Source organism: Berghia stephanieae, chromosome 1 (assembly GCF_034508935.2).
Source record: "Berghia stephanieae isolate SIO BIC M18660-M18661 chromosome 1, UCSD_Bste_1.3, whole genome shotgun sequence".
In the NCBI taxonomy this organism is placed as follows: Eukaryota; Metazoa; Mollusca; class Gastropoda; order Nudibranchia; family Aeolidiidae; genus Berghia; species Berghia stephanieae.
This window is the reverse complement of record NC_088360.1, coordinates 144,745,936-144,769,875: the sequence shown is the minus strand read 5'-3', so window position 1 is coordinate 144,769,875 and position 23,940 is coordinate 144,745,936. Positions and strand designations below refer to the sequence as shown.

The 23,940-nt window shown below is 38.8% G+C and overlaps 2 protein-coding genes and 2 long non-coding RNA genes across 4 annotated transcripts in view; 3 read left to right on the top strand and 1 right to left on the bottom strand.

Moving 5' to 3' along the window:
- Positions 1-1,717: 1,717 nt before the first annotated feature.
- LOC144963422 (uncharacterized) lies at positions 1,718-23,351 on the bottom strand. The gene is made up of 3 exons (XR_013643628.1): positions 23,212-23,351; positions 20,605-20,711; positions 1,718-1,823 (listed from the first exon to the last, which is right to left on the bottom strand). It is a non-coding gene; the product is annotated as an uncharacterized LOC144963422 (long non-coding RNA).
- Positions 7,768-16,283, top strand: LOC144963421 (uncharacterized). The gene is made up of 5 exons (XR_013643627.1): positions 7,768-7,876; positions 9,065-9,114; positions 11,406-11,480; positions 14,301-14,359; positions 16,119-16,283. It is a non-coding gene; the product is annotated as an uncharacterized LOC144963421 (long non-coding RNA).
- LOC144963507 (uncharacterized) lies at positions 9,964-11,196 on the top strand. The gene has a single exon (XM_078897582.1). The coding sequence runs from the start codon at positions 9,964-9,966 to the stop codon at positions 11,194-11,196; it is 1,233 nt and encodes a 410-aa protein (XP_078753708.1).
- Positions 22,245-23,940, top strand: part of LOC144963420 (2-succinylbenzoate--CoA ligase-like) — a 16,228-nt gene continuing 14,532 nt past the window's right edge. The window contains exon 1 of the mRNA XM_078897425.1: positions 22,245-23,174. The gene's annotated coding sequence lies outside the window, so the exon portion shown is untranslated. The remainder of the gene's footprint in view (positions 23,175-23,940) is intronic.

Sequence of the window (23,940 nt, the reverse complement as noted above, 5' to 3'; positions counted from 1 at the left end):
ATTAAGGCACCAGTGAGAATTGAACCAGAGACATTGCGAGTTTGGCACCAGTGGGGAGTGAACCCAGAAGTGTGTGAAGTGGGCACCATTAGGTAGTCAAGGTTGGACTATGGGAGGTGAGAATCAATGGGGAATGAACCCCGGAGATGGGATGTGGACATAATTGCGAAGTGAACCGGAACAATGAGAGTTTGTTATCACTGGGGAATGAACCTAAGATTAGGGAGGTGGACTCAATTGGGGTGTGAACCTGGGGCAATGGGAGGTTGTTATCAGTGTTGAATGAACCTGGGACAAAAGGAGGTGGACACAATTGGGGAGTGAACCAGGGACAAAGTGAGGTTTATGTCAGCGGGGAACGAACCAGGGGCTATGAGGGGGTGGCACAATTCGTGGGGGGGGGGGGGGGGGGGGGGGGGGGGATGAACTCCGACTCAGGACTATGGAAAGTGGACATCAATGGAGAGTGAACACAAGGTTAAGGAAGAAGACTCCCATTGGAGAGGGAAGATGAGACTATCTGAAGTTGACATCAGTGGGGAGTGAACCTGGGACTATTGGATGTGGACAAGAACCCAGTACACCGAGATGTGAATACCATGAGTGGGTAATGAACCTGGGACTATGGAAGGAGGACACCAATCTGGAATGTTTACAAGACTACAGGATGAGATACAAGTGACGAGTCTACCAGGGACTATAATATGTGGACAATACTGGGGAGTAAACCCAAGACTAAGGAAGAAGCCACCCAGTTGAAAGTTACCCCGTAATACCTTGGGTGGACAAAACAGGGGACCGAACCGGGACTCTAGGAGGCCGACACCAGAAGTGATTGAACCTGGGACAAGGGGAGGTGGACACCAGTGAGAGTAAACGTGGGATCGGAAAATGGAAGACAGACACCAGTGAGAAGCAAACCCGGGACTCAGATATATGGAAACAAGTGAATATTGAGTAAACCCGGGGCTATGGGAGGTAGGCATCCGTGAGGAGTAAACACAGAACAATGTGCATGGACACCAATAGGGAATGATCAAAGGATGAGATACACGTGACGTGAGACTGTGGGATGCGGACACTACTAAGGATTGAACCCAAGGCTGAGAAAAAAAGACAGTGGAGAGTAACCCCAAATCTAAGTGGGGTGGTCACAAGTGGGGAGTGAACCTGGGGACTGTGGGAGATGGACACCAGTGGGGAGCGAACCTGAGACTCAGAGAGGTGGAAACCAGTGTGGAGTGAATGAATCAAGGGCCATGAGAGATGGATTCCAGTAGGGAGTAAACCCGGTACCAGGAAAGATGGACACAAGTGGGGAGTAAACCCGGTACCAGGAAAGATGGGCACAAGTGGGGAATAAACCCGGTACCAGGAAAGATGGACACAAGTGAGGAGTAAACCCGGTACCAGGAAAGATGGACACAAGTGGGGAGTAAACCCGGTACCAGGAAAGATGGACACAAGTGGGGAATAAACCCGGTACCAGGAAATATGGACACAAGTGGGGAATAAACCCGGTACCAGGAAAGATGGACACTAGTGGGGAATAAACCCGGTACCGGGAAAGATGGACACAGGTGGGGAGTAAACCTAGGACTGTGAGATGCTTTTTGCATTGTTAATTACTGAAGATGGAAGATTCCTGACCGAAATAAGGAACATATAAAATATATTTTCACTGCTAAATTTGAAAATGAGTTACTTAGATGCTGCATCGAGACAATCCTACTGTTTGCATGCGAATCCTGGACAATGAATGATGTAGTCGTCAAAAAGTTGGAAGCAGTGGAAATGGGGTTCCTTCGAAGAATGCTCCGTATCTGTGGATTGAAAAGAAATCGAATGGTGATGTATTGAAAGAAGCAACGTTCAAAAGAAGTCATTAATCGCAGCAAGTGTGAGGAAAGCCCCTAGAAGACAAAGGAAAAAGATGCTTGATTACCTCAAGTCTTGGCTCGACACGGAAGGACACAACTCCACCATCATATTATACAACATGTACTACAAAAAGTCGTGCCGTAAACTTCCAAGCGACATCAAAGTTATCAGAACAAGAATAACGAGGAGACACGCAACAAGAGTAACCATCCCAATCTCACAAACGGACGCCCACCTGTATTCGTTCTTCCAGTTCACTGCCTGCCTGTGGAATAGCTCCCAGCTGCTGACGTGGCAACAGCCTCTTATGGTTTTTACACTACTATGTTATGACGATCGACCCAATCAGCAGCAGCTTCTTATGGTTCACACTATTATGTTATGACGATCGACCCAATCAGCAAAGTCCGGTCCGCATTCGTGCACCGTCGCGAACCCGCCTGGTAGCATCGTCACAACACACCTTTCGACTAGATGCTCTGCCGTTTCGGGTTCTTGCCCACAGCGTGGACATATTGGACAGGAAGTTAGACCCCACTGATGTAACGCACCGGCCGTTAGGCAGCTCCTCGACCGAAGCCGATTCGCAGCTACCCAGTGTCTCCTCTTACTGGTATCAAAGCCTGGCAACTTCTCACCAAGCTTAGAGGAGTGTAGTTCCCCGCCCCCACGAGGGATTGAATTCGTCCAAACCGACTTCCATCTCGTATGTGCAGCTCTGTCAGTAGTCAGGGATTATGCGTACAAGGGTTGCCGGGATTTATTTCGGCTCGAAACGGGGGCACCGTTCATTATGCGCATGAGAGGGGTATCCCCATTCCCTCTCTCTTTGATCTTACTCAGCCAGTTTCCCGTAATGGTCTCCCTCCGGACATCGGGGGCTGGATCGCCGCCATTATCGGGCCCCATTCTCTAGGGGTTGTTGCTTGCGTTCCCGACACTATGTGCATCGACTTGCGAAGTTTTACATCCACCTTCTCAACGTTTCTGCTTCTACCCCACACTGGAGCGCAATACTCCGCGGTGGAATAGCATAGTGCCAGGGCGGATGTTCTCAGGAGCGCTTGGCTAGCGCCCCAAGTCGATCCCGCCAGCTTCCTCAGAAGACTGTTGCGTTTCTCTATCTTCCGGGCAACCCCTTCGAGATGAACCCGATAGGTAAGGCTGCGATCCAACGTCACCCCTAAATATTTTGGACGCGGCTCATATGGGAGTGGCTGGTCCCCGACTAGGACATTCAGTTTACGGGTGTGCCAACCACTGCATAAGTGAAATGCAGTGGCCACGGTTTTTGAAGTGTTCATCTTCAGGTACCACTTGTCAAAGTAGGATTTGAGTCTGGTGACGTCCTCGCTGAGTACGCTCTCGAGACGGGTCCACACTTTACTCTGAGTAACGAGTGCCCAGTCGTCTGCGTATCCCAGCCTCAGGGAGGAAGTGTTCGGCATATCGCTAATGTAAACGTTAAACAACATTGGCGCAAGTACCGACCCCTGAGGGACCCCATTCTTCAATTTCCTTACTTTGCTCGTGACGTCTCCCAGCGCGACGTGGAATTGCCTTTCCCCTAAGATCGAAGAGAACAACTTCAAGGTCTTTTTGCACCTTATGATTTTTGCAAGTTTGAGCATTAACCCATCGCACCAGACCGTATCGTACGCCGCTGATAGGTCTATAAACACAGCGCCTGTTTGCTGTTTTCTCTCGAACCCGTGCTCAATATGCTCTGTAAGGGCAATGACCTGCTCCGTGGTGCACCTCCCTTCCCTGAAGCCTGCCTGCTCAGGTGGCAGGGCAGCGTCTAGGACCGGCCCCCATCGGTTTAATAGAACACGCCCCAACAATTTGTAAAGACAGCTCAACAGCGATATGGGTCTGTAACTGTCTGCCTCCTTCGCCGGCTTCCCTGGCTTCAGGATGGCAACTATCTTCGCATGCTTCCACACTTGTGGAAGCTTTCCTTTTGCAAGGATGTCAGACATTGCCTCTGCTAGCCAGGCCCGTGCCCTGGGGCCCAGATGCGTCACCATATCGGGATATACACCATCTATCCCTGCTGCTTTGCCGTTCTTCACTTTGCTAATGGCTGCACCCACTTCTCGGGGACTGAACGGGGCCGTCCAGTCCGACTCCTCCGCAAGTAGCGAGTCCAAAATCGTACGGTACGCCTTGCGGACACCGCGCTCAAAAGCCTGATTAGGGACCCGCTTACTACGGTTCTTAATGTTCTTGGCAATTGTGTCTGCCTCGCATTCCGGTGCAGCCTTCGCGAAATTCCGATCTGGGTCCAATTTCTTTATCAAACGCCAAGCGTGGCGGCTGGAGTGTGTAAAGTCGAGACTTTCCACGGTCTTCTGCCACCGTTGCTTCCTTCCCTCTGCCAGAGACTGAAGTAGTCTATCGGCTGCGTCCTGGGACTGGGTCTGCTGGTACTCTCGGTACAGCTCTTCCGACTCTGCTGTCCAGCAAGGGGTGTAGAATTTCCGTTTGCCCCGTGGAATAGAGCGTTGAGCGCTCTTAACCAGTAGCCTACTGAATCTGGTTATATTCTTGGACTTGGGAGGAATGGCAGGGCAGACCTGCTCGATATAGGAACTGAATTCCTCCCAGTCAGCCTTCCTGAAATTCCATCTGCAAAGTGGGAGAGACTGCACCCTCGGTATTGTCACCCCAGCTGTGACAAGAACCGGCCTGTGCTGGCTATGCGGAAAGTCCCCGAGGACTGTCCGCTTCACCTGCAGCGGTTCACCGTTCGCGCCTTTCGTTACGAGGGTGAGGTCTGGAGTATACTCCTTCTTATGGCGGGTACCCCGGAAGGTACCCTTGGCTGTAGGATCGTACACTAGGTGTAGATCATTACAGTCCATCCATGAGCGGAGTTGTCTTCCTGCCTCGTTGCAGTCTCGGTAGCCCCATTCGTGATGGTGGCTATTAAAGTCTCCCAGACAGATGGAAGGATGGCTGACCACCGGTACCTGTGGTGTAGTCCAAGTCGCTCTAGGTGGTTTGTAAATATTATGCAAACACAGTCCACCTACTTCCACGGAAATTCGGTTCGCCCCATTGCTGTCCGTTACGCTCTCAATGACCCTTACCTTCGATGGCTCTTTAGCGTAAACGCTAACCCCTCCTTTGAGCCTCGAAATGTCCTCGCGTTGGACCACCGTATAGCCTGGGATCTGGAAACGAGAAGATTGCGCGCCTGAATAAAGGTGGGTCTCCTGTAACAGGAGGATATCTACGCAGTGAACGGCCAATAGCTTTGATAAAAGCTCATTTTTTTTGCCATACTCTGGCTCTCGACGTTCAGGGACAATATGTGCGTCAGTTCGGCATCCCCGCCGTCGCATTTTCCGATCGGCAGGCCGCGAATCGATTGATGCATGGGACGTTTGCTTTTTTTCTCGGACGTGCCGACGACCCTGGCGGCACGAACGCGGTATTATTTGGCTAGGCGGCAGACCGCTTCGCCATTGACGGGACTGATTGGGACTCGACATAAGGATAATAGTGTGGCGCCCGGGATAGGGCTGCTATTCGGGCACCGGGTTTGGATCAAATTTAGTCACACACCGGGGCGAGCAGCTCATGTGGCTCGTTGGCTCGATACCCGGGATGGTCTCGTGACGGTCGACCGGGGTTTACACCTTTGCCCTCCCGTGTGCCTCAAGCCCCCTCACCAACTGCAAGGTAAAGATCCACGAGGGGGACCCAATCAGCAAAGTCCGTTCCGCATTCGTGCACCGTCGCAAACCCGCCAGGTAGCATCGTCACAACACAACGTTCGACTAGATGCTCTGCCGTCTCAGGTTCTTGCCCACAGCGGGTACGTCAGCTGAAAATGGTTGCCAACATGTCTTCACGTGGTTGCTAGAGCCCATATCGTGACTTTTTAATCAATGCATTTTGTATAAGTAGTATGTGCCGTGTTGAAAGTTGAAAATGTAATCACCTACAAAATGTAGAGTGACCGTCAAAAGTATTGGAGGTTTCCAAAATAATAACACATTGTAATAATAATAATATTTTAAAATTGCGGGTGATGTAAGCGCTTGTTTGGTTTGCCTTTGAAGCCAGGTGACATATGTGGGCGTTCCATGTAAGGTTTTAGCAAACTCAGTGCCAAGGTATTTTGTTGTCTTTACATGTGCCAGGTTTTGGCCATGAAGTTGGTATTTAAATGTAATCGGTGCGTTCTTGTTTGTGATGGTTAGAACATTGCATTTTGATACGTTGAATTCCATTTGATTTATTGTTTCCCATTATTGTAGTTTAGCTAGATCGTCATATAGTGTTTTGCAGTCCTCTGTTGTTCTCATCTGATTATATAATGCTGTGTCGTCAGCGACGAGAAGCACTTTTGACCTTATACCTCGTGGAAGATCAAGTATGTACACTAAAAATAGGACGGGCACAAGGACTGAGCCCTGAGGTAGACCTGATGTCACCATCCCGATATATATAGTGAACGTCTCACAATCGACAACAACTTGTTGGGTGCGATTGTCCAGAAACACTGCAATCTATTGTAAGGTTTTGTTCCTGATGCCAACATCATACAATATCTGGATTAGCCGGTGGCCAGGAATTTTATCGAAGGCCTTGGCAAAGTCCAGTAGTACTAGATCAACTTGATCTCCTCTGTCAATAGCGGTTTACAGATCATGTATTACTGATATAAGTTGTGTTTGACATGATATGTGCTTTTTAAATTCCTGCTGTTCATCACAAAAAATACTGTTAATTTCGAGATATTCAGTTGATGAGGATCTCATTATATGCTCTATCAGTTTGCAGAAGACGCAAGTTAATAAAATGGGACGGTAGTTTTTTACTCTGCTTTTATCACCTTTCTTGTAGATGGGTTGGACAAGCGCGTGCTTCCAAACAATTGGTATGTTTCCCGTTTCAAGAGAGAGTTTGAACAAGTGTGTGAGGGCAGATGTAAATGTGTAACTCAATAGAGACGAGATGGTATTATGTTAGGGCCACATGCTTTCTTTGGATCTAGAGTGACGAACAGTTTGGAAACGACCTCTACTGTCACATTGATTTCGGCCAAAGTGTTGTGATAGTTTTCTTTGTTTTGAATTATTATTATTATTATTATTATTATTATTATTATTATTATTATTATTATTATTATTATAATTATTATTATTATTATTATTATTATTATTATTATTATTATTATTATTATTATTATTATTATCATCAATATTATTATATCATTATTATTATCTTCATCATAATCATCATCATCATCGTCATTAAATCATTAAGGAATAAATCGTTTAGAATTATAACGACCGAAACTGATGAAAGCTTAATCATTTCTATATTTCATTGATTTACATAATAGTCAAATCATATCACATTGAAGTTCATATGGGGTCATCCCCTTTATCGGGCATCATGTCGGCATAAACATGTCGTTTAAAAGTGAATTTATAAGGTTCAGTTGAACACCAAAGATCGTTAAAAGTGTTTTTTTTTTTTCGCGCGGCTGGTTGCCAGTTTGGCGTTTTAAAAAACACCATAAAACCTGAAGCAACCTTTGAAGTTTGGCACTGAAAATTTGGTTTGATCTATTTACTATTAAGTAGACAACTTTACTTGAATTTCACAAAATACATTGGTTCTCAGCTTTCAACTGACATTTTTACCTTCACTTATTTCAGCGGTTTATGGAAAAAAAGACAATGTTAAGCCCGTTACATTTTGCCTAGAAAAGTTTGGCTTAATTTTATTACATTGTAGTGTACTTTGTTGAGCATGTTTTGGAAAATACATCTGACAATCACGCTGTTTATTTGATTTCAGACACCCCCCCCCCCCCCCACGCCCCCAAGAAAAAAATTTGAGACAATTATATAAGGCTAAGACAATTCACCGTTTAGACCTCGACTTTCAACAGATTGTGCATCTTTGTTCTAACCGTAATACTGTTATACTTGTAAAGATTCGCCCACGATGAATACCAAGACATTGATAAGTAGGTTTTGTTGTTGATAAAATAACTTACGTATATATAATCTAAAATTTCCTAATTTTCTTTGTAATACCAATGCTTATATTACCAATAATATGGTATTTCTTTCAGTCACTTCTGTCAAAAGTTGCCAAAATTAAACCATACTGCCACGGCTCCAACCTTGATGAAATTCAGCATAGACCTAGATAAATGAAAAATCGTGATGAGCTGTCTTTTCTTTTCTATTTTTTTTTTTTTTTGCACTCTGAATTTTGAAAAAAAAAAAACAATTACAAAAGTTTTTGATGTAAGAAAATGTTCCTACTTTGACGTCAGGTAACTTAATAACAAAAAGGATTTATCGTACTTGTGAAACATATTTAAAAGCAATACTCACGTAAGTAATGTTTTGATCACAAGCGTGACGAAATAACATAATTATTTGTTACATAAAGATAATGATCAAAAAGTATTAAAGATTAAATATCTTACGAAATAATGTTGAATACATATTGAGGAATAATTATCTCATGTTATATAGGAAACTGGTCCTGATTAATTAAGTTAAAAAAGCATCTTAAATTTTTGTTGGAGTCAATATAAAAGCTCTTTATTATTATTATTATTATTATTATTATTATTATTATTATTATTATTATTATTATTATTATTATTATTATTGTTATTATTATTATTATCATCATTATTATTAATATTATCATCATCATCATCAACATCATCATCTTCATAATTATTATTGTCATTGTTATTATTTTAGTTATATTTCTTGTTCATGTGGTTTCGCGCAATATAGATTTCGGAATTCTATTTATTTAATGATTTTATAGAAATAAATTTTAAAAAATATTTAGAAGACCTACAGTCATTATACATCATGGAAAAGACCTCAAAATATTTTAGGATTCAATGCCGACCTATGTATAAATATGTTTATATGTAAAAATGATTACGAAGCTGATTCATGGGAAATGGGTGGTGAACTAAATAACATGCTCTTTGTAACATGCCCAGTTTTTACCCTACAAACTGTGATGGATTGCATCCAAAGAAAAATCGTTTTTTCACTTTTGGTCGATTTCCATGAGAAAGCTTTCAAGTTCAGTAAATTGATCTGTGCTCGAGTCTAGCCTTAATTATTTTTCTGAACCAATTCGAAGTGACCAATTCTCTTTTTCTTATTTCTTACAGAGATTGCCTTTGCTGTCTTGTCAGTTTGCCTGGCTTTTGCTGCTGCTAATGTAAGTTGTCATCAGTAGATCCTATGAAATTCGTTATATTATTATTGCCTTTGCTAATGTATGTTTATATCTTTTAATTAGTTTTTTTAATTGAACTGTTTTAATGTTTATCTGATACATGTTTTGCAGTCTTGTCCTCGTGTTTTCCCCTGATCTCTCTATTCAAGCCGACGTGTAGATTACACAAATTCTGCACTCTTTTCATTCGGTAACAGGTAACCATCGAGGGCTTTTTAGGATGTTGATGGTGAAAGTGCTAGGGTGAGGTGTTCCAATCCGGACAGGGTTCCAGTTCGGACCCCCTTCTCAATTCACCTAATTTTTCATTAGACTGTGTCAAATATGTGGTATTTGTATGGAATGAATAATTCCTCATTAGACAATGTGTCAAATATGTGGTATTTGTATGGAATGAATACTCCCTCATTAGACAATGTGTCAAATATGTGGTATTTGTATGGAATGAATAATTCCTCATTAGACAATGTGTCAAATATGTGGTATTTGTATGGAATGAATAATTTCTCATTAGACAATGTGTCAAATATGTGGTATATGAATGGAAGGAATAATTCTACAGGAGACAATGTGTCAAATATGTGGTATTTGTATGGAATGAATAATTTCTCATTAGACAATGTGTCAAATATGTGGTATTTGTATGGAATGAATAATTTCTCATTAGACAATGTGTCAAATATGTGGTATTTGTATGGAATGAATAATTCCACAAGAGACAATGTGTCACTATGTGGAAATTGTATGAAAGGAATAATTCCAAAAGAGATAATGTGTCACTATGTGGAATTTGTATGAAAGGAATAATTCCAAAAGAGACAATGTGTCACTATGTGGAAATTACATGGAAGAAATCATTCCACAACAGACAATTTGTCAAATATGTGGTATTTGTATGGAAGTAATAATTCCACAGGAGACAATGTGTCAAATATGTGGTATATGAATGGAAGGAATAATTCCACAGGAGACAATGTGTCAAATATGTGGTATATGAATGGAAGGAATAATTCCACAGGAGACAATGTGTCAAATATGTGGTATATGAACGGAAGGAATAATTCCACAGGAGACAATGTGTCAAATATGTGGTATATGAATGGAAGGAATAATTCCACAGGAGACAATGTGTCAAATATATGGTATATGTATGGAAGGAATAATTCCACAAGAGGCAATGTGTCAAATATGTGGTATATGAATGGAAGGAATAATTCCACAGGAGACAATGTGTCAAATATATGGTATATGTATGGAAGGAATAATTCCACAAGAGACAATGTGTCAAATATGTGGTATATGTATGGAAGGAATAATTCCACAAGAGACAATGTGTCAAATATGTGGTATTTGTATGGAAGGAATAATTCCACAAGAGACAATGTGTCAAATATGTGGTATTTGTATGGAAGTAATAATTCCACAGGAGACAATGTGTCAAATATGTGGTATATGTATGGAAGGAATAATTCCACAGGAGACAATGTGTCAAATATGTGGTATATGTATGGAAGGCATAATTCCACAAGAGACAATGTGTCAAATATGTGGTATATGTATGGAAGGAATAATTCCACAAGAGACAATGTGTCAAATATGTGGTATATGTATGGAAGGAATAATTCCACAGGAGACAATGTGTCAAATATATGGTATATGTATGGAAGGAATAATTCCACAAGAGACAATGTGTCAAATATGTGGTATATGTATGGAAGGAATAATTCCACAGGAGACAATGTGTCAAATATGTGGTATTTGTATGGAAGGAATAATTCCACAGGAGACAATGTGTCAAATATGTGGTATTTGTATGGAAGGAATAATTCCACAAGAGACAATGTGTCAAATATGTGGTATTTGTATGGAATGAATAATTCCACAAGAGACAATGTGTCAAATATGTGGAATTTGTATGGAAGGAATAATTCCACGGGAGACAATGTGTCAAATATGTGGTATATGAATGGAAGGAATAATTCCACGGGAGACAATGTGTCAAATATGTGGTATATGAATGGAAGTAACGATTCCACAAGAGATAATGTATATATGAATTGGTAATTGTATGAAAGGAATAATTCCACAACAGACGATGTGTCGCTTATGTGTTAATTTTATTGAAACACATAATTTATTGGAAAAAGCAATTCTAGGGGGAGTTTTTTGCCTCATCCATCATTAGTGTTTTATTTAACGTGTTGATTGGTAGTTTGGGAACATTTACTTTTATGTTATTATTTTTATTAATGTATCTTTTTTAATATTCACAGGATGAAGCGGCCAGACTAATCGAAAGCGCTGTTCCCTGTGGATTCTGTGCAGAGGACTGTGAAATTTCTTGCGGAGTAAGGATTTTTGTAATAGATCACCAGGAGAGCATTAAATTAACTGCTTAAAAATAATAATAATAATAATAATAATAATAATAATAATAATAATAATAATAATGATAATAATGATAATAATAATAATAATAATAATAATAATAATAATAATAATAATAATAATAATAATAATAATAATAATAATGATAATAATAATAATAATAATTATTGTTGGTTTGTTGTTGTTTTTTATTTATTTGGGGGGGGGGGTGTTATTGTTGGCCGAAGAAGGGTTTTGAGCTCAAAACGTGCCGTGTTTGGTATTTTAAAGTCTTTTTTAAGCCGTTACATTAATTTTTGTTTATTACTGTTCACAGCCCACAGCTTCTAGCAGCTTAGTATCAGTATGAAAATGTTTCAAATTTTGACGTCAGGTAACTAGGTCTAGATTAAAAACCAAAAAGATTTATCATACGTGTGAAACATATGTTGAAAGCATATTGATTAAAAAGTTTAAAGATAACAAGATTTGAACCATTTGTTAAAATTTAAACCAAAAAAAAAAAAATAATCGCGAAAGTTAAAGTTTCTTTTCACCAGCATAAAGAAATAGCATATTCTCTATGCTAAATAACACAAAATAGTCATTTTAAAATAACATGTAATTCACGTCAACGGGTTGCTTGAATTCCTGGGTAGAGATCCTATTGTTTTCAGACATTGTCTTCAAATTGTATTTACAAAATAAAGAAGTTATCTTCAGGAAACGTGCAATTTTGCTCATTGGCAAAAAGCTATAATTACAAGCAAAATGCCTAAAGGATGAAATATCTCGCGAAACATGGAAGAAATACACCACATGGGACAGGAAACCAACCTGCTGATGTTTTTAAAAATCATCTTAAATGTTTGCTAGAGTCAATATTTCCGTCTTAAAATTCAACATGAAATCATGAATGATAAGCACATTGTTCAAACCAGCAATATGAGATAATAAATCATTTTCCTAAGAAGCTCATATCATCCTAAATAATGAATTCTGTTTTACTTCCTCCATCATCATCATCATTGCCTTTTTCACCCTGGGTCAGGGTATAGGCCACAGACAAACAGTTTCCATCCTTCTCTATCCTGGGCTAACTTTTTTTTATCTCATTCCAGGTCTTACCACTTCTCTGTATATTAGCTTCTTTAATTCTTCTCCATGTTCCTCGTGGCCCTCCCCTTGATCTTCTGCCCTGAGGGTTCCAGTCCAATACTTTCTTTGTTATAGTTGAGTCATTCTTTCTAAGCGTGTGTCCAATCCACCTCCATCGTCTTTTCCTATTTCCTCTCCCACTGGTTTCTGCTGTGTTCTTTTCCATACTTCTTCATTTTTTATTCTATCCATCCATTTTATTCTGAGTAGCTTACGCATGCACCTGTTTACGAAAATCTGTACCCTCCTTATACATGCCTGTGATGCGTTCCAAGTTTCACATCCATACAGTAAGACAGACTTCACGTTTGAGTTGAAAAGTCTTAGCTTTAGTCGAAGGGAGATATCTTTAGTTCTCCAAACTCTGTTCAAATATGTGAATGCAGCCTGTGCCTTTCCTATTCGTGCTTTCACCTCTGCTTCAGTGCCTCCATCCTTGTCAATTATACTTCCGAGATAGCAGAAAGTGTCTATATCTTCGAGTTCCTGATCTTTTACTTTGATCTGCTCCCTTTGACGCGTACCTATCCTCAACACCTTTGACTTTGCAGGGTGAATTCTTAGACCAATTGATTCCGAGAGGCTGTTTATAATTGTGGTTTTTGCTTGCATCTGGTCCTGGGTGTGGGACAAAAGAGCCAGATCATCTGCAAAATCCAGATCATCCAACTGTGTCCAGGGGGTCCACTGTATCCCATTTCTTCTCCCTTTGGAGGTTTCCTTCATTAGCCAATCAATGGCAAGGATGAACAGGAATGGTGAGAGCAAGCATCCTTGCTTGACACCAGTCTTAATTTCAAAGCTGTCAGTAAGCTGATCTTCATGTACAACCCTGCAACTTGATCCTTCATACATTTCCTTAATGAGGTTTACTATCTTTTCAGGGAGTCCATAATGTGCCAGAATTTTCCACAATGTTGCTCTGTCAATACTGTCGAAAGCCTTCCCATAATCCAGAAAGTTGACAATAAGAGGAGAGTTCCATTCTATAGACTGTTTCACTATGACTCGCAGAGAGGCAATCTGGTCGGTGGTTGAACTGTTTTTCCGAAAACCTGCCTGTTCGTCCCGCAGTTTAGCATCTGTTGCATTCTCAATTCTCTCTAAAATAATACGGTTGAAAACCTTTCCTGGGATAGAAAGAAGAGTGATGCCTCGATAATTATTACAATGTTATCATTTCCATGCTGCTTTACAGACCTGTCTGAAAATGACATTGCTTAATCATCAGTCAGTGACTCTGGGTGCCAAAACATTCATGTTTGTCTTTACGAATGCAATAGGGGAGATAAGTCTTGACGTCACACCTCTAATTTTCTGGGTCCAAAACCATTGGAAGTGTTTGTGTAACCAGTCCTTTAGAGGACTAATAATGAATAGGTTACATATTGAATCATACGGTGACACCAATATTTACACAGACACTTCAAACACACCGATGCACATACTCAAACACTTCAAATATCAATGAATAAGAACGACTTTCAATTTATACAAGAATTCCAGGTTTAAGGTTTTGGTTCAGCTTTGGTTATTTTCATTGATATGTTTTGAGGTTAAAATACATTTTGTGGCCAAAATATAGAAGAGGTAAGTTGTCAGTGACGACAGTTTTAAACTATCGTTCTATTTTGTTTCCACAGGATAAGGAGTGCTACGATGACTGTATGGAAGAAAATTGCACACCCTTTTGTCACAAATAGTAAGTTTAAAAAGAAAAAAAGATGTAATCCATAACGCTTTAAGGCCGATGATGCAGACATGTATCCAGATTTCTGAAGCATTAAATGTGCAGTTTCAATTTCTTGCAATCTTTTGATAGGGAACCAATCTATTGTAAAGTATCTCTATTCAGATCTAACAGAACCGGCTACTTAATCACTGCTGAGGGTGCGGGGTAGATTCGGAAAAAAAATTGAATGTACACCGCAAGATCCGTCCCTTTGCTTGTGAGCTACCAGGACTTCCAAAGAATATTATATTATGAGATTAAACTCGTGTTAAAATACAGTGTTTCATTTGAAATAGTTTTTTTTTTAATTTTTTAAAATCGAATTTCAAGAAAGAACGTCGACACAATTCTGTACGTTGTCATGGAAACCGAGTTTTAAAACTTTGTTACACTCTCATTTATTGGTCACTATTTTACTACAAACCTTGTTCACCTTGTTTTTCGTCGTGACTCACTACAACAAGTCATAAGAACGTCATCATTAGCCCTCTGCCATAGCGTCGGAGAGCACTGTGCCCCTGTTTGGACAAGAAGCCCCCACACGAAAATTCTCGTCATCAAACTCCAAGAATCCATGCGCCTAATAACAGGATGTCTCAAATCAACACCAACCCCTTGGTTCCCAACTATAAGCGCAGTCGCACCACCAGAACACAGGCGAGAAGAAGCAGTCCAAAAGGTAGCCCACAAACTGAAAACAACACCCTAATTACCCCATTAAAAACCATCATAAATGAGACTCCCAGAACGTCATGACTCAAATCCAGAAAGCCCTTCTACCTCTCAGAACTGAAAAACTTCGATATTGGGGAAGCCTGGGGGGGGGGGGGGGAATATTGGACAAATACCATGCCCGAGGGAGGTGGCTTAATCAGAGACCCAACGGAATCTATGCCAGGCCTCAGTAATGGCAATCGAAAACAGTGGGTCGCCTCAAACCGACTACAGACAGGCCATGGCAAGATTGCTGTAAACATGCATCGATGGGGTCTGAGGGAGTCCGTCGACTGTCCCCACTGTAGGAAACGCCAGAGACCTCAGGCCGCATAATCTTACACAGCCCTGTAACAAGATTGACGGGAGGTTTCGAAGCTGTCCTCAACTGCGGTGACGAATTTAAAGACTGACTGGAGACTTCCAGTGTGGAGATGTATCCATACGCTACTACTTTTGATTCATAAGAGTTTAAAACACAATTTTCGTTTTTTTTTATTGCGAGTAAAGCCTTATTAATTAATTCATGAGCGTTGAGACAGTGAGGCAACCATTGCATACAAGACCTCGTGGATCAGGCCGCAGGGCTTTTGGTGTTACACAATCCCTCATTACTTTCGGTCTTTGAGGTTACACAACTTACACCGCCTTTATGAAGGCTCTCAAACGATATGCAGCATCGGTACTACCGAGATCTCGTTCATGACGACGAGATGTGACGTAAAAGTCTAGATCCGGGCTTTTTTCTCTCGTATCTCATCTATCGGAACGATTTCGTTAAGACTCCCAATGACTTTCAGGTACACCCATGGTGTACGACTACCCGACACTGACTACAATATCACGTCATAATCATCATACTCATTTTCATCATCAATATCATAATCACCACCATCATCATCAGTGGTCATTATAATTGTCCTCATGATCATTGTTCATAATCATCAACATCTTTGTAACCAGCAACATGTCTGTATAAGTTTTACGCCCCAACAATTTCTATTTCTTCTTTCAGATCCCAGACACGTTGAAAGCCAAAACTTTAGAAAAGCGACAAGCTTTTATTTTATTTTATTTTTTATTTTTTTCGAAATTAAGCATTGAAAACTTTTTTGACAACATAGACCAGTCTGTCTCTGAAGATGAATATTTTCTGGAAATAAATTATTATTGAAAATAGTCCTTTTCGTTCCAATACCCATGTCATTCTGTGTGTATGTTCATGTATGTGGCTTTGTGTCTTGTGGTAGTGTGAAGGCTAAGGCACTTGCTCTCTTGCCTTTATGTCCCTGGCTCGAATCATGATGTGCTGTGCTTACCCCCGTTCCGTCATTGAAAACATACCAAAATACATAGCACTGAGGGTGAGCAAACTTTCGGAAAACAGAGAGATATTCAACGTCGCAGCCACCCCCTACAAAGAAGCACTCACAAAAAGCGGATACAACACACCATTTGAATACACAGACGCCCCCCTCTCATATAAATATCAACACACAAGTGAAGAACGCAAAACAAGATAACGACATATTACTTGGCTCAACCCACCTTTCGACAAAAACGTCAGCACAAACATTGGACAGCAGTTCCTGAAGTTAATTGATACACACTTTCCAAAAAACCACAAGCTACATAAAATTATCAACAGGAATACCATAAAAATAAGCTACTCGTGTATGCGCAACATAGAACAAATAATTTCAAGCCACAACAAAAAAAATATTAATAAACCACCGACAAGAGCAAAACCCACCCACCAGAAAATGCAACTGCAGAAATAAGGAACATTGCCCGCTAAACAAACAATGTTTAGAATCAAGTTTAATTTACCAAGCCACAATCACCGAAATTAAAACAAACAAGCAAGAAAAATATGTAGGACTAACGGAAAATAATTTCAAAACAAGATACAACCTCCACATCTAAACATTTAGAAACACTAACAAAAAAAACATCCACAAAACTCAGCGAACATATTTGGAAATTAAAAGAAAACAAACTAGACCACAACATTTCATGGAAAATTATATCTAAAGCAACAGGATACACACTATCATCAAAACAATGTAGCTTATGTCTGGAAGAGAAATATACTATTATCAAACACCCCCATGAAGCCACACTCAACACGAAAAATGAGATTACAATAGTTGTCCACATTGCCGGAAGCACTTATTAATCAACTACAAACCTACGGAACCACTTCAACAAGCAACAACACACAACAAACCAAACTCATGTAACACACAGTCCTGACGATGGCTGAAAAGGCCTGAAACATCGATGTAGACTGACTCCAACATTGTGGTAAATATTAAAATAATAATTCGCTCCATTGCTACATGTCGAGCACTATTCGTACCATCTTTGTATCCAATACGATTCAATATATATATATATATATATTATATATATATATATATATATATATATATATATATATATATATATATCATATATATATATATATATATATATATATATATTCTTGCGATCAAAAGAAAGTATACACATTTAAAATCGTCGTTACTTTTTTATCCGTTGACGTAGGCTAATGATTTTCCACTGAGTTGTTTACCATTAGCCTTTCTGTGTACTGATAGTCGGTGTTTTTGTTTTTGACCTGAAATTCGCTCACCACGTCCGGCACGTGCTAAAATAACCTTTTAGCCTCTTGCCGTGGACAGGAAGTGTGTAGATTTTTTTTTTTTGTCATCCGTGTCTTCTTGGACTATTTTCAAGTCAGGAAAACACAATACAAAATACCACCCATTAATCTACGCGATGCCACGTCTTAGTTTAGAACAACGTGCACGTGCCATTGGTCATCTTCAAGCTGGATAGTCTGTGACCAATGTCGCAAGAATGTTTAATATCACAAGGAGAACTGTATATTCCTTAGTGGATCGATTTGAAATAACACAAACGGTAAGGGACCGAAATCGAACTGGCAGACCACGAGTAATAACACAAGGTGAGGACCGTTTTATACGCACGAGATTGTTTTAGGACGGCGACTGAAACTGTGCTAGAGTTCCCAGGTACACGAATTAGTCGACACACTGTTCGTTGCAGACTTAGAGAGCATGACATGATGCGACAACTTCTAACAGCACATCACCTGTTGGCCCGTCTTCAGCGGGTCCGTACTCATCTGCGCTGGACAGCGCATGAGTAGTCGTTTGTTCTCTTCTGGCTGGTACGTCTTCAGTGGGCCCGTGCTCATCTGCGCTGGACAATGCATGCGTGGTCATTTGTTCTCTTCTCAGATGAATCACGCTTTGTGATTGGAAGACCTGACGGTAGATTACGTTGTTACCGAAGATCACACGAGTGATTTTGCCATTCTTGTGTTTTGGAATCCCCAAACAGAGGATATGGACAAGTGATGGTGTGGGGTGGAATAAGCAGAGACTGTAGGACACCTCTAGTTCAAGTAAATATATCCCTAAACGGTGCAAGGTACATCCAGCACATTTTACAACTCCATGTTATTCCATTTTTACATGAACATCCTAAATTTTCACTTAAACACGACAATGCACCATCCCACCGAGCTATTGTAACAAGGGATTTTATAGCAGCAAGTAATGTGAACATTATCAGCCTGTGACCTGCAATATCCCCAGATCTAAATCCGATAGAGCATATGTGGAACATAATCGGCCGCCAAGTTCGTTCATTAGACCCGCCAAATGAACAACAACTGTTCCACGCCATAAGAACATCTTGGGATAACATTCCTCAACACCAGCTGACCACATTGGCCAATTTCATGCGTAGGAAATGCAATACTGTGATTAGAGCGAACAGGGGACATACTCGTTACTGATTTAATTAGATTCACCTTCACCTCAAATGACATGAACGCAAGTAATTTTATTAAAATGCCATTGTTTGTCAAAATCAAAGTGTATGTTTTGACTTGTTACTTCCCTTTTTGAAGGTCATGTTTTAAAAAGTCTATGTTGCATACAAGATCAATCATAAGCGTTATAAATTCTAACAAAATGAAAGATAAATGATAGTACTAGGATTACACATAGGTTTTAAATAAACCAGAACAATATTCCATACCAATTCTGTAGGTAAAACAAGTGTATACTTTCCTTTGATCACTAGTATATATATATAACCTTGGTTTATATATATATATATATATATATATATATATATATATATATATATATATATATATATATATATATATATATATTTCTTTTACAACACTTTTTGACTTCTGGTTCACCCCGACAAAATACTGTATTATATATGTATATCCTATATATATATATATATATATATATATATATATATATATATATATATATATATATATATATACATATATATATATATATATATATATATACATATATATAGCCAACAATCCTATTTAAAGTCATGTCCACGCCGTCACAGCCTTGATTGTCTATTGCACGCGGTGCCAGCGAAGATGAGTGACTTTAATTAGATTACTTTACTATAAGCCAAACTACGTGTGCAGCAACTGCGGTAGAGACTGCCATTCAAGGATCGGTCAGCTGAGTCACACCCGTCGCTGCTCTCAACAAGACTGACGAGACCAAAGTCATACAGGGCGCAAACCATCGTTTCTTGAGACGGAAGGATGCCTACTTACTATAAGTTTAATCAGTTGTTAATCGGCAACATGATAGATAAAATAACACTAAAAAGCAAATGTCTTTTGCTATTCAGGGGGCATATTCAAATGAAAAATCAATGTCAATCAACAATAGATAAAATAACAATAAAAAGCAAATGTTGCTTTTTTTTTATTTTTTTTTTTTTGCTATTCAGGGGGCATATTCAAATGAAATATCAATTTCAATCAACTATTTTTTAAACTACTTTGTTTTCTCCAAAGATAATGCATTATTTTTTATAAATTTACTGATATTCTCTCCAAAGAAAATGCATTGTTTTTTATAAATTTACCTTTTTTATCTCAAAAGGGGAGAATATCTACTGGTGATATTGTAATAAAAATCAATTATATATATATATATATATATATATATATATATATATATATATATATATATATATATATATATATATATATATATATCGTATATATATCAAAACGATTTAGAAATGTTAACATCTATGAACAAATTTAAATATGAGCAAAATTCTAATGTCAATGCCCTCTACGAGAATCTGTTGAATGACATAGTTATAGTTGCAAACAACCATGCGCCGATAAAAGAAACAGATTATATCAAAAAATTTTAAGTGTGCCTCACATGAATAGAGAGCTCAAAAGTGCTATATATAGAAAAAGAATAGCTTACAATGAATATTTAAACGAGAAAAGTCAAATCAGCTAGGAAAATATTTAAAAGATCAAAAGTGAGGTAGCAAAACTGAAAGAGAAATCTGTTCGTAAATATTTTCTTGATAGATGTATTGGAGAGCAAAAAAAAAAAAAAAAAAAAATTATAATAATAACAAAAATTTATGGACTACAATAAAACCTTTCCTCTCAAATCGTCAAGGATCTGGCGTCCAAAAAATATCCTCACTAATTGGTTCCATATAACTTGAATGAAAGCTAATCCAGACAAGTTCCAGGCTCCTGCAGCTGTAGGGATAAGAACGAAGAATATGAATAAGTCCCCACTATTTAATATTGATTCAGTGACAATATGATGTGAAGACACGGTAAAGTTACTTGGAATTGATATTGACTACCAACTATAATTTGACTTTCACATCAAGGAAATATGCAGGAAGGCCTCTCAACAACTAAACGTGTTAAAAAGAATAGGAAGACGCCTCTCCAATCTAAATACACTAACAATTTTCCATACATTTATCTTATCAAATTTCAACATTTGTCAACTTATTTGGCACCTCTGCTCAAGAGCAAATACTAAGAAAATGGAAAAAAATCAGGAACGTGCTCTCAGATTCATCTACAGTGACTATACCGGCACTTACGAAGACTTAGTAACAAAGGATAAATTTATCCCCCCTTGAAACCAAACGAATGCAAATTATGGCAACAGAAACATTGAAAATTCTTCACAAATTATCCCCAAAATGTCTAGCAAAATTAGTAACTTTCAAAGAAAGAAAATATGATTTCAAGCACACCGATACTGTTAATGCCCCAAACATCAAAACAACCCAATTGGGGAAATAGTCCTTTCGTTATGCCACTGCAGTCTCGTGGAATAATCTGCCAGAGCACATGAGAACGGAGACAGATTTGAATAGACTTGAGAGTCTCTTATGAAAAGTGGCAACTTCTTCAGATCTGATTTCTGCTCCTTTAAGTATATTTGATATTCATGTTTAATGAAACAGTGAATGAGACATGTCAATCTTTATGTATAATATATAATATTCTGATTTATGTGCAAAGTATTTTTTTTTAAATTCTAATGTCGATGGAAAGTCTTAAAAAGGGCTTACTGATATAAAATCAGATTTTATTAAGAAGATATTATATCTACATCATTATTTTTTTCAAATTATTACTTTTATATTTTGTTATCATAATTAATAGCTGTTGTTATGTATAAACGATCTATGCATAAATATGTATTTTTACCGACATTAAATAATGTATTCATTCATTCATAAACGTTTAAGGTCACACATAATTTTGTGTGTTGATCAGTTATAGATAGTATGTGCTTGGCTAAGAAACTCACAACATTGCCATCTGGAGGTATAACGGAACAACATACAAAACTATGTGTACCATGAACATTTATAGTCTGGCTAAAAAAAAACAATAACAAAGACCAGAGTGACGTCATCTTCATTCTGTTGATAGATAGTTCGAAGATGACGTCACTCATGTCTTTGTTATTGCTTTTTGCCATCCGCGTTTATGAGTAATGCTCACTGAACTGTATTAACCAGACTATAGACGTTCATGGATACACACAGTTTTGTGTGTTGATCCGTTATACTTCCGGATGGCAATGTTATGAGCTTCTAAGCGAAGCGCATACTATATATAGTCTGGCTAAAACAGTGAGAATTACTCGTAAACGTGGACGGCTAAAAAATACAAAAAACAATAACAAAGACCAGAGTGACGTCATCTTCATTCTGTCTATTCCTCCGAATGGCAATGTTATGAGCACACTAGATATCTAGTGGTGCACGCCAACTCCAGGCGAGTCATATTATAGGTCCAGGATGTAAATAATCATATAATCATTTAACTTCCGAGTGACGAATGACGCAGATGATTTCATTATAACAATCTTGCCGTTTTCCGACAGAAAAACGTTATTTTTCTTATTTCGTCAGACATCTTTAAACGACATTCAATTTTTTTCATACCTTTTTGATCAGAACTTATTTGGACATCTCAGATTAAAAACTGTTAATTGTGTTAGGGTTTCGTCTCCATCACTCGATATTCAAAGTGAATGCTTGTTTGTTTTTTGGTTTTGGTTTTGATTTCTCTTTCTTTCTTTCTTTCTTTCTTTCTTTTTGTTTGTTTTGTTTTTGTTTTTTTTTCTTTTCTTTCTTTATTTCTTTTTTAATTTTTTTTTCAAAAGGGGGTGGGGAGGGGGTCAAGCCGACGTGTAAATATATACAAGTACACGTCCCTTCAAACTGAAAAATTGTAATATCACAGCAGAATATAACAGACCGTATCTTTATTGTTTATCGTCTTGTGTGAAGTGGGTACCTGATAGGAGTGATCTCATTGCTGGGATATCATGCGGTGTTTGTCATTTGTCATAGAAGGATATGTTAAAATATGTAACACCATCATATATACTATATAAGTCCGTTATCAACGGACCAACGTAATTGTGTCGGAAAAATGTTGGGTCGAGGCACGCCGTGTTGACGTTTGTTGTCTCGCTGTCCTGTGTCCTGTCAGATAGGGGATAAGGGGTGTGTCACTACAACGGCTGTGTTGGCATTTGGCAGTTTCACTCATTCATTCATTCATTCATTCATATTTCCTCCTGCGGACAGGAGGTCAGAGTTTTCGTTTTATTCCTTAATGTCAATGTAATAATAAATAATTGGGAATATAAACTATAAACGTTAAAGACAGATTAATAAGGTAAGTCTAAAAACTCTTGTTGTTTGAATGTTTTTACCTCGTTGTTTTAGAAAGTTAACTGCGCTTGCTTCACGTTAAGATCATAGTTAGTCGTAAATTCCTGTGAAAAGAAAGTTGTAATATAAACTACAAAATAGATTGTATTAAGATTGGGTTTTAGAGTTGATATATAGATAACATCTGATTGAGTTGTCCGATTATGCAATACACCGTGTAAGATAGGAAGTTCAAATAAACGCCAATGTATGCAATATATGCCATGTTTCATGGTTGCCAATGTGGCGTTTTTAATGCCAATTTTTTTTTTAATTGGTTAGTTTTAGCCGTTTGGGATGGTAAAATTGATTTGTTATTTTGGCACATTTTGGGCATTGTATTTCAAATCACGTAATCACGACTGGGACTTACTTACTTACTTATCTGAACCAGCGACCACCTGAGCTCTAGCCCTTCGGTCTTGTGCCGGTATTATGTCGGAACGAACCAGATGCTTAAAAGCCGAATTAAATGTTAAACTGGTCAAAAAATATAAATTGTTGGCATTAGCACCCTAAAACATGGTATCCATTCTCCTCAATAAAACATACAAACTCAACATATGTCTGATATATCTGGCTATAAATGCAATTTTCAACATCTTAACCAACCCGACTTAATACCGTTTCGAGGCGAAGGGTCACATATGCGCTCCGCCGTCAACTTTCATTTTCATTAAGTTTTAGATACTTTGAGATGCTCATGAAGTTCTCAAATTGGAGCCAAAATT

What these genes read in the sequence shown, in the direction of transcription:
- LOC144963507 (XM_078897582.1), top strand. Translation starts at nt 9,964, where the DNA reads ATGTGGAAATTACATGGAAGAAATCATTCCACAACAGACAATTTGTCA.